We start from the raw sequence: 12,142 nt of genomic DNA on the forward strand, positions 1-12,142 counted from the left end.
TTTTTTTCCTCACAGGGGTCCAGATTTTGTTCTGCTTTGCATTCTGCCAGTAGACCGGAACCAGTCTGTTATGGTCAGCATTCAGCAGACTTTAGTTGAAGCGTTTTGTCGTGATAACGACATAAATCTTGTAAAAGTTGACAGCACTGACAAATTGGCAGCACTTGTCAGATACGATGATCCAAATGACAACGAAGATTATCGCGATTACTGCTGTGTACTGGTGCAGGTGAGAATTGTTTTTTTTAAATTTTTTTGTTGGTTTTTTTTTTTTTTTAATTGGTCTTGCCAGTAGCAGTAAATTTTAAAAAATAGAATAAAATAACCACGCTATCCTTGTTTAAATAGTCAACAGCATTGTTTTAAAGTTCCAATTTATCTTTTATTGGTAACGGGTATAAAATTCGGAAGGCATCTAATATTGCTGGGGCTAAATTTTAAACTTTAGAAATTATTATTCTTCCAATTTCTTATATACAATTTTGCCATTTTCTTATGACAGGCTCCAACTTCTTGTACCGAAAAATGTGAATTCCGCAAGTTGAACCAGTCAATTGTTGATTACTACAACTCTGTATTTGTGGACTGGGACTCCGAGCCTATTATTGAACTGCCTGGCTGATTCTTATAACCAATTTACTCCAAATCTATATTGCCTGTAAGTATTTTTGAATTCTTTGAATAAAAAAAAAAAAAATTCCATTTGCTTGGTACTCTAGTATAATCGTGGTAAAATGATAATTATTCCTGTGTTGGACTTCCTTTGTTAATACATAAGCATGTTTGCTTGCAGAATAATTTAGTTTATTACTATAGAGAGTTGGATTGAATTTATATAAAATATGTCTTAAGAATCTAGAAGCTTCAAGAGTCATGGAATGATTCAAAATAGTCAAAACTATAAATAATAGCATGTAATTATTGGGTTTAAAAAAAAAAACTCCTTTGAATAGAATAAAAGCTGTTTTTGTTTTGTATCTTAGAATTTTTGGTGATATTGTAATATATTCCTTTTCTTTTTCAGAAAGTGGCATTCCCGCAAGAGCATGAAGAACCTGTTCTTTCGATCTCTTGGCTTGTTCTACTCCACTCTGGTAGACCAGTACTGGCTATCTGGCACAAAACCAGATAATATGACAAGAAAAAAAGTGAGATCCCTACCATGGCTCAGCTCTGCTTCAAAGCAAGTGACAATGCCAGTGTTCCCTCTTCTGTTTACGCTGGAGACTGTACTGGAAGATAAAACGGATACTTTTCTTCACTGGAAGAATACTGTTAGACTGTGACCAGGAATAGACTGTACAATATTTTACTGCTATGGAACTACTCTGTGCCTTTTGAGCATGTCCAAGATGAGCTTGGGAATAAATTTCTTACATTGAACTATAAAGGATTGAAGACTATCTCAGCATTTCTATAACTGACTATAGAGCATTTGATTTCTATATCTCCTTTAAAGCAATGATATTTTGTATTCATGTTTTTAACAAGTTTACATCAACTGGAGTAATTTGGTTCTGAATAAATTTCTTTTGAAAATATTTTATCTTTTTTTTGTTTAAACATGTTGAGTCAATATGTATTGATGTAACACAATGGTCTTGAGATTATGATGTACTATTAACCACATGGTCTAGAGGTGTGTGTGAAACCTTGTGCTTTACTGAAATGTGAATTATACTTGTCCCTTACAACTGAGAAGTCTCTAGTTGTCTAGCTCAGGGGTTTTCAAACTTTATAACTTGCAGACCCCTTTATATTTCAGGCTTTACCTTAGGTACCCCCTTATAAATGCTTATGAAATTTAATACATAAATATTTGCTTAAAATAACATTTTTACATTTATTTATTTAACAGTATTTAACAAATAGGTTTATTGTCAATTATAAGATTTCAATTAAAAAACATTTATAAAATCAAATTGCCCATAAAAAGTATTTGCTGTCCACGGGTCCCTGTCTTGTCCTTGTGGACCCCCTGTGGTCTGCGGACCACAGTTTGAAAACCCCTGGTCTAGCTTACTAAAAAATAGGAATGAATGCCCCTCATACCTTTCTACATTAAAAATAATGAGTATATGAAAAGACTGCATGGTCATTATTATAATGTTCATAGGTTGCTCCAGTCGAGTAATGAACAAGATTAATATCCAAGTCACTAAAATAGCATTTTCATAAAGTATGTGAAAGTGCAGATATTTTCACCTTATTTCTAAGTTTCAAGTCAAAAAAATTGGAATGTGTCCTCAGGAGATGACTTATTTTGTACAATAATTGGATCTTTTCAGTTTCACACACCAGATCTGATACTTTGGAAAAATTTCTGGATTCCTGCTGATTATGGAAGGTGATGTTTTTGGAGGGAGAAATTAAAATTATAGGAAGTTCATTTGTATTTCAGCATACTAGAAATGGAAGCTACCATAAAAACTCATAACATATTGGCTTAAAATTTTAGCAAAAGGCCAGCAAGATTTGGGTGGGGGGTAGGTAATTCAATTACATCGAACCCTCCCCCGTTCTCAACAGGTACTTATTTTATTTAACCCCCACCACCAAAATGATGAATAACAAAGTTGACCTTGGCAGAATTTAAACTCAGAATATAAAGGACAATTTTGCCCAGTGTGCCACCTTAAAATTTCTATTGCATATTGAACAGCAAGCATTGACCTGAAACATTTAAACTAGTATAGCAAGACATAATGAGCAGTCCGGTTGAGAACTTGAAGTCTATGAAAACAGGATCAAGTGCTGTTTCCACAGGTCACTAGAACCAAAGAATAGCTGCTGAAAACGGGGAAATGATTTCGATTATTGGAAGTGCCCAAAATATATATGTTTTGATATCTAAACCATCCTCAACGTCCTTTTTTCCCTGCTACTATAGATTGGCCGGCTTGATGAACTGGTAAGGCCACAAGATGCACCCAGTTCCATCGTCTGTTCTGGCTTGGTTTCTGTGGATGGATGCCCTTTCTAATGCCAACTACTCTAGTGTCCTGGGTGTTTTTAAAGTGATACCTTAGTTTTTTAGGATCTCAATTCCACTGTGGTGGATGAGTAACGTCAGTTTGAATGCATAACAATGTAAATGATTTAAGAGAAAAACTGAGGCATCAAATGTTGTGCCACATACCTCAGTCTTCCATCTTTGTAAGGTTCTCGTTCAATGGATGTGTGTGTGTATATATATGTATGCACACAATAGGGTGTATTATAGTAATAAATTGTCACCACTGCTTGACAAGTTGGGAATTATGAAATAAGTCTTAATATTTGCTTTTGCATTACCCACTTTGGCTTAAGTGTTGCTTGTCATGGCTTCCCAATTGTGTTTCCAGCTACAATTGAAAGAAAGGAAGCTAGCATGCACTGCTGGATGAGTAATGTCAGTGTGAATGCATAACAATGTAAATGATTTAAGAGGAAAACTAAGGCATCAGGTGTGCAAGAGAGAAGACTGCTGGTTTGGTCATGCGATGAGGACAGCTGCATACAGAAGTGCTGAGCTCTAATTGTGGAGGGTACCTATGGAAGGGGTAGATCCAGGAAGACATGGAATGAAGTGGTAAGAAAGGATCTTCAGACGCTGGGCCTCGCTCAGGAAACAAGGGAGTGAGAGATGTGGCGATTTGTACTTAAGATATGTCAAGCTAGGTAAAATTGTCTTCCACACATGGGCTTGTCATTTCAGATGCCAGTGCTACATAAAAAGCATCCATGCAAGTGCTGTGTTAACACACCAGTGCTGGGGCTGTGTAAACGCACCCGTGACAGTGACACATAAGTACTTAGCACATTCTGCAGTAGAAACCATTCCACAGCAGACAGTTGGAGTCCAGAAGGCTCCCTGCTAGCCAGCTCCATGTCAAACCATCCAACCCATGCCATCATGGAGACCGGATGTTAACTGATGATGATGATGTATCTAAAAGACAAGTACCTTCTATCTTGGCCTCAAGTTGACAAAATCTTGCGAAGGAAATGTGCTAAATGGTAACTGTTAGGTAGTACATCAAATGTATTTGTATGTCTTTAACAGATCACTTTTGCATTTTTGAACTAGTTCTCTTTTCTGAGTCTACACTGATACTATGCTAACAACTGCCGTAACCTATAAATCATTTCTAAGTTGATTGCTGGGAGGAAGAAACCAGCCTTCTGAGAATGGATGTCTTGGAGCTTATTACAGACAGTCGTTGCGCCACCAGATTTCTGCTTTCTAATTTGTCTCTAGTTAATCTAATTAACCACGACTTTATTATGTGGAAAAATGTGAGCAAGAGAAATAATATTTTTAGGATTATAAACTTGGACAATTTATTACATCTGGTAAAGTACTGAACAAGAAAATTTTTACTTAAAATATTGCAGCTAAGGATAAAATTTCAAATAAAGTATTTAGATTTAGAAAATATTACCTTTTATTAAAACTAAAAATGTTATTACAAGTTATTACTTCTATTTGTTATTACTTGTTATATGTTTTGTACTTTAAAAAATTCATTTTTTAATTATTAATCGATAATTAGAAATTTGAAAAATAATGGTAGTACATAATTAGTACAATAAATAGAATAACACAAAAATTAGTTACGTATTACGGTAAAATCTATAACAAATTCACAGTTATCGCCTAAGTCATTGCCAAGTCTTCACATTTTTAGTCTTGACCCAATACCTCTTTTTTTACATAATGAATTTGCCTACCAATATATACTGTTCTACTTTGCATAAAACTTTAGCTATATTGGTACTTCTGGCTTTCATTTTTCAAGTATTTTTATGTGTCAATATTTTAACAAAATGATGATACCTTTTTAATTATTTTAATTTGTAAATTAAAATCAAATAATTTTTGATATTCTAATTTAATCCTTAACTGCAATCTTTTAAGTAAAAATTTTCTTGTTATGCACTTTACCAGATGTAATAACTTGTCCTGAAGTTTTCCAAGTGTAATAGCTAATCCTGTACTTTTCCATGTTTATAATCTTAAGAATATTATTTCTCTTGCTCACATTTTTCCATGTAATCCATGGTTTTTCCAGGCCATGCTATTATGCTAATTAATAATGTGTCAATTAGTGGTGTCATTGATAATTTTTTCCTTACATCAATGATGCTGGTGACATTAAAAGTCCCCTAATATAACTATATCCATAAAAAAGTATAGAACTATATTATCACCCTTACATTTGCGAAACAAACACTCATAACTTTTTTCTTTTAAAACTTCATTGCATGAGATTGATACCATGAAATTCCTCGAATTGAGCTCTATCATTTAAGTTTAATTAAAATATAGTTTGTTTTTAAAATAAAGAAGTTCATTATATTTAAATCCAATTTTTGCTTTACTTATATTTTTCTCATGATATTTTACCTCACAACTTTTTTGATACAAATTTTTGGTGCATTGGATCAAAACTATGAAGTTCTTCATGCTTTCTTCTATCAGCTAAGATAAATATATTTTGCTTTTAAAATAAGAAAAGTTATTTAAATCGAAACTTGATTGGAGGTGTTACTTATTCTCCAATAACGTTGTTACAAATTTTGAGGTAAACTTTTTTCTACTGAACCAAATTTCAGTTTTTTTTAATGCCAAAATGTAGCTAGGGACCAGTCCTCTTCAAAAATGTTTGGTTCAGTTTGGTTAAGAACTGAATTAGCGACAGGCTCTGAAAGATGCTGCGTGTGAGTAAATTGCAGCCTTAAGAATATTATTCAACTACTACTATAGTTGAATAATTGTTATTCTTTAACACAAGACTTTCTGCATTATACGTTTTGTTCATTTTGTTAGCGGTAAAATGCTATAGATTAATTCAAATTCTATTTCCTAAATATTCACATCAGTACTGTAGTCCCTGTCCACCAGCTGTGTTGCCAGATATACAACTTCTTGTTGCCAAAGCGATGTTCTATAACTATGAACCAACAAAAGATCTACGTAATCGCTCGACTTGCGAGAAACAAATGAATTTCTTTCAAAGCAAACCAGACCACCATATAAATGAATACATTGATACCGAGTTCGATGTACATAAAAAGTGGTGATAGTCATAACTAGAATGCCTTTGACCACGGGTGTACTTTGAGTTAACCCAGGACGGGTCCCACCTGCGACATAGCAATGACAATCACATCTCTACACACGGTACATATTTATAAGTAGATTCGTCAAGCCATTAATCTTTTTTAAAATTTTTCCTTAAATTATTATTTCTCAAGGACATAATGTAATGTCACTGGCTTGGTATGTAAATTCAATCGAAGAACAAGTAACGTTATTAATTCTGCCAGGTTCATTGTCTTAATGGCGATGTTATAATATTACTAATGTTTATTATATTGCTGGTAGATACAATATTAAAAACAGTTACGTCAGCTTCAATTTCACTCTGTAAACGCTAGTAAACAACGAAATGTTATCTGTTATTAGCAAAAGAAAACATGATGTATAACAAATATCCTCGTTGCTTGTGGTTCACATACTTTACATATTTTCATTTATTTTATTTTATTTCATTTTCTAATATTCATTTATTGGACAGATTGTCAGGCTAGGCGTAGGAAGAGGTATTAGTGAGCTGATGATCTTTAGATGACAGTGAAACCTGGAAAATGTGTCAAACGACATTGTTTCCATTTTTTCTTTATTGTATGTTTTTTTTAATTTTTATTTTTTACTACAACCAAATAAAACAGACTCGGAACAAATGATCCTGTTGAGGCAGAATTGATATTGAAATATTTAATTCAAAACAGGCTAATTAAAATCTCTGCAAACCTGTTCAATAGTGCTTCTTTTTTTTTTTTTTTTTTTTTTTTTTGACAATAACCACAGAGCTTGTCAGAGGAAATCTACCTAAATGAATTCAAACCCACTGAACATCCACCTCTTCCTCCTCCTCATCGTCGTCGTCGTCGTCGTCGTCATCATTTAATGTCCACTTTTCCATGCTGGCACGAGTCAGACGGAATTTCTTCAGGCAGATTATCTACGGTTGGATGCCCTTCCTGTCACCAACTCTCACTTGTTTCCAAGCAAGGTAATATTTCCCCATAGCCAAACATGTTTTCACAGAAGACTGGAAACAAGCAGCCCCGCTTGTATGACAATAATACTCATCTACAACCATCACGTAATGTCAAGGATTTCTTTCAGTTTCTGTCTACCAAACCTCACAAAACTACAACTGGTTAGGTAATGTGTCGGCTATTGGCCTAAAAAATCTTCCCACAGAGAGGACAATCTGAAGAGCCCAATGTTCTTTCAAATGTGTTAAATAACCGCTTAACACTATAAAAAATTAACTTCGACAATGCACCCCCACTGCACCAGATAATCGCGGTGGATCAGAGAAAAAACAATTATTTTTAAAGTGTTAATAAAACTGCAAATTTCGATTAGGAAGACAAATATGATAAGGTATATTTGATGATAAGAGTACGTGAAAGTTAAGTGGATCTTAGTCAGAGCAGAATAATGTGAAGCAGATAATAACACCAGATGTGTGATTATCGCCGTTCTCATGGTAAATGAACACGGTATTCACCTAGTGTTGGATACTTATCTTATTATACAGTCCCACCGAAGTCAAGAAACTAACTCTACTTGTAGAGTTGAGTTACGTGTATAAGAGACTCTGGTTTGAAGTTTAATTCCACAGGAAGGCCTGTAGTTCCATAGGAAGACCCAGAGGAAGAATACAAATTAGTACTGCTAACTGAAGACACACTTATTAAAGGACATTAAAAGCGACGAGCTGGCAGGATCGTTAGCATGCCGGGCGAAATGCTAAGCGGCATTTCGTCTGTCATCACGTTCTGAGTTCAAATTCCGCTGAGGTCCACTTTACCTTTCATCCTCTCGAGGTCGATAAATTAAGTACCAGTAAAACACTGGAGTCGATCTAATCGACTGCCCCCACCCCACACAATTTCAGGCCTTGTACATTTAGTAGAAACGATTTATTAAGGGACATTGCCGCCTGTTTACAGTCGGGTAGACTGGTCATAAAATCTTGATCTTGTATACAACGCAGTGCTTATGAGAAGATACGAACTAGCGACCTTTTGGACCAGAAAGGAAGACTGTTCATTCAATCAACTTCGATTGCCACGGTGCTGAACTCTGCTTTACTGCTTTCACCAATAATAATCATGATAATTTCTAACATAGGCACAGATAATAACTAGAATTATTTTAATCGATCTCAGTATTCCACTGTTAATTCCCTTTACTGACCCAGAAAGGTTAAAAAGTAAAGTGGATTTCAGCGGGATCTGAGCTCAAAGCTAAATGCAATAATAATAATAAATGCCGTGATGCAGTAACCAGGCAGTGGCTCTCATGGCTTCTGATTGGAAGGTTTCTCATGTACATTGTTTTCTATTGGTATAAAAGATGGGCTACAGCAAATATTCTGTTCAATACCACAGATTTGCTTGTCAGTGGCTTGGCCTTAACCAGTTGAGCATGTCTCTTAGTGACTGACAATATGCACATCTCTGATCACGAGCAGAAGTAGCTGGGGAGCATCATAGCCACATATCGAGAGGAATTCTATGAAGTTTAAATAATTCACCTCTGGAAATATGGGTGTTTTGTTCAACATCCTTAAACAATCCTTATTCAGGGACCACTTGAGCGGGATGGGCCACTCGACCTAAAGAAAATTTTAACTGGGCCACACATGCGAGGTCATGCGTTGTTTATCTTTATATGAGATCGCCATGTCGTGCACACATGGTTGTGATGCATGTGCCTGGTGTACCCTCTGGGCTTTATTTTAATCCAGTGTCACTTTGATGGCATGCACTGTTCTCTCACTCAGTAATAATTTCTTTAATAAGCCACAGGGGCATAGATAAAGAGGACATCACAAGGATAGAAAACAATTTGTGTAAAGATTTACATAAGGGAGAAGGAGAAGAAATGGGAAAAACGTGATAATTCGAATGATGCAGACCTCCTGATACAGGGGATACTCCAACTAGTGCCAATCAAGGAACCCAACAGATCTAGTTTTACCCTGACCATCAAAGGAACGAGCCCCCTTTCTTGCACTCCAATTAACAGATGCTTTCTTAGACTAGGGCCATTCGCTCTAACCACTTTTGCCACAGTGACCCATGTTTTCACAAATTCATTAGGATGTAGCACTTCCCAACAACTTTATCAATATGTTGGCGCAGACATAGCTTTGTAGCTAAAAAGTTCGCTTTGCAACCATATGGTTTCGAATCTCATTGCGTGGTACCTCGGGAAAAAGTCTTCTACTATAGCTACGAGTCGACCAATGTTTGATGAGCAAATCTGGTTAACAGAAACTGTATAGAAGCCCGTCAAATATATATATATACTAGCAAACGCACCCCACACGTCCAATGGAAGGTTTATATAGGTGAAGAGGGTTAACTTGGACGGTGTTAAGTTGCAGAGATGTTTGGTGATTGTATAGAGTCGTTACTTTTAGTTAGGGCATTAAAGATTCCTGAGACGTTAAAACTATTGACTATTTCTTCTAAATAAGGAAAATTGATTGATAGTGAATCTTAACACAGTGAACTTTTTCAAAATTGTCATTAGGCCAATAAAATAAAGGAAAGCTGTTCAGCCCACAATATATACAACTTCCAGTGGAATCGGACATCGTAATTAACCTTAAACTTTCTGCACTCAAACACTTTCACATTAAAGTTTGTTGTGGTCTAATATTTAAATCAACGTGAGACTGTATTTACAAATAGCAAGCTTTATTTACATATATTAGTCATTTAAATGTGAAATCGTAGAAATGAATTGTTTAGAACGTCGGTTAATGAAAAGGATGGCGGAAGAAACAAGACAAAAAGATTACAAAAATAGCGATTCTCATCTTGAAACTGATAATTTTGAAAAATTTTTTAGATTACGAAACGCCCCGCTCTCTCATGTATCCAGCGCGATCGGATGAACAACACTCAAGTTAAGCGCACAAATAACAGACAGACAGAATGGGATTTTGCAATAATTATCCTTTCTACTGGAAGTACAAAGCTTCAAATTTGGGGGAAGGGATTAAGTCGATTACATCGACCTCAGTGCGTAACTGGTACTTATTTAATCGACTCTGACAGGATGAAAGGCAAAATTGACCTCGGCGGAATTTGAATTCAGAACATAAAGACAGGCGAAATACCGTTAAGATATGTAGCAATGATTATAAGGATAGAAAATATGGAGACTGATACATCTTCAAAGTTGATTTCCTTTTGTTCTTTAATTTTACAATGTCATGCAGTATATTTTTATGGTTACGACGACTTACACATGTTTCCACTGCACTGAGTATGGGCAATTGAATGTGCAAATGGGAAATCGGAATAATTCTCTGTGCAGCTTCGTTCAGGGTGCAGCTTCATTCAATTAGTTGTGTATTATCCGTTGCCCGCACTTGTACCTCTAGATGCAATCCCATTGTTATTCATGACCGAAGGGGCTCATTACCCTTCTATCAGACCGGATAATGTATCCCTCTAAAATCATATTAATATATGTGTGTGTGTGTGTGTGTGTGAGTGTTTATGTACGAACGTACGTACGTATGCATGTATGTATGTATGTATGTATGTATGTATGTATGTATGTATGTATGTATGTGCTTGTCTCCTATCACTAGTGTTGGTTTGTTTAAGTCCCCGTAACTTAGTGATTCGGCAAAAGCGACTGATAAAACAAGTACCAGACTTGGATCTTGTTACATTTCTTCTAACTACTTGAAGTTTTAAAAATTTTTTCAGCAAATTATTTGCAAAAATTGTTGTTCTGGGGTAGTTTTGCATGCTAATGACAAAAGTCGCGTTCATTTTCCTTTTTTTCTTTTCTAGAAATTAATAATTAAGTAACAAACATCTAAATTTCTACGATTTTAGCCAATCGTATTTCCAGATTGTTCACATTGTGTCTGTGCAGACGAAACTTTTACGTAGATGAAAGAAATTTAACAAGATCCCCAAACTTAAAAAACAAAAAAAAACAAAAGTACCAGGATCGATTTGTTGCCCCAACATGGTCGTAATCCAATGACTAATAAATGCAAATATAACCGATAGCGCGGTACTTTTGGTTATCTCACTCCCATTAAAAAATTGGGTTATCTCGACAAGAGATTGAATTAAAAGGGTTAGATCTTTTTGACTTTTGGTCGCCTCATTGAGGCATGGCATGATTTATTATAAAAATACTATCAGATTCAATAAGATGTTTATTCATTTCACATCTCAAGTTTATTAACCGTTTCCTTTTTCTTTTGTTTATTGAGGGTTAAACAATTTTTTTAGTTAGTGAAGATAACCCGACTTTTTAATGGGGGTGAGATAACCAAGAAGTACCGATAGAGCAACCACGTGGTGGTTCCGTCGTTCGCTCGACCTTGGGGTCTAGTAAAAAACACAATTCTAACAGCTTCCTTTGTGTGGGAATTAGTAAATAACACGGATATACTGACTGATTGTGTTGCATATGGCCTTAGTTGATGCCTGTAGCCTCCTGCTTATTGAGTTACTGTTGTTGGTTGTTGGTGGCTGGTTTGTTTGTCTTCTTTTGATTTGTTTGATTGCTTGTTCGTTTGTTTGTTTTTTTGGTTGGTTGCTTGGTGGTGATGGTGATGATGATGACGATGGTGACGACGATTTGAAAAATCGTTCTCATCTTTGAATTCTTCACCTCCCCCTCCTCCCCCATCCACCCTTCCTCCTCTTTTCCAGCATCTTCGCTATTACTTCCCATACACAGAGAGTATACTTTATAAATTCTACTTTTTTTTCTTCTTCTTACAACTTCCATTATTCATCATCATCATCATCATCATCATCATCATCACCATCATCATCATCATCATCACCATCATCATTGTCGTCGTCGTTGTCATTATCATTCATCATCATCATCGCTGTCATTATCGACCATCGTCACCATAACCACCTCCATCATCATCATCATCATCATCATCATCATCATCATCATCATCTTCATCATCATTTCTGCCTCCAGTACATCTCATAAGTGTGGTTTCATCTCGTTCGTCACCCCTGTTCCTACTATTATCACAACCGTCACCTTCGCCACCACCACCACCACCACCAC

General features: G+C 35.7%; 1 protein-coding gene across 1 annotated transcript in view; it reads left to right on the top strand.

Annotated features, from left to right (window-relative positions):
• LOC106874428 (growth arrest and DNA damage-inducible protein GADD45 beta) overlaps positions 1–1,541 on the top strand; it is a 371,959-nt gene extending 370,418 nt beyond the window's left edge. The window contains exons 2-4 of the mRNA XM_052970107.1: positions 16–229; positions 503–658; positions 1,025–1,541. Of these exons, the coding sequence (XP_052826067.1) occupies positions 16–229; positions 503–622 (334 nt within the window). The 3' untranslated portion in view covers positions 623–658; positions 1,025–1,541. The remainder of the gene's footprint in view (positions 1–15; positions 230–502; positions 659–1,024) is intronic.
• Positions 1,542–12,142: the final 10,601 nt, after the last annotated feature.

The sequence above is a fragment of the Octopus bimaculoides genome, chromosome 8 (genome assembly GCF_001194135.2).
Source record: "Octopus bimaculoides isolate UCB-OBI-ISO-001 chromosome 8, ASM119413v2, whole genome shotgun sequence".
In the NCBI taxonomy this organism is placed as follows: Eukaryota; Metazoa; Mollusca; class Cephalopoda; order Octopoda; family Octopodidae; genus Octopus; species Octopus bimaculoides.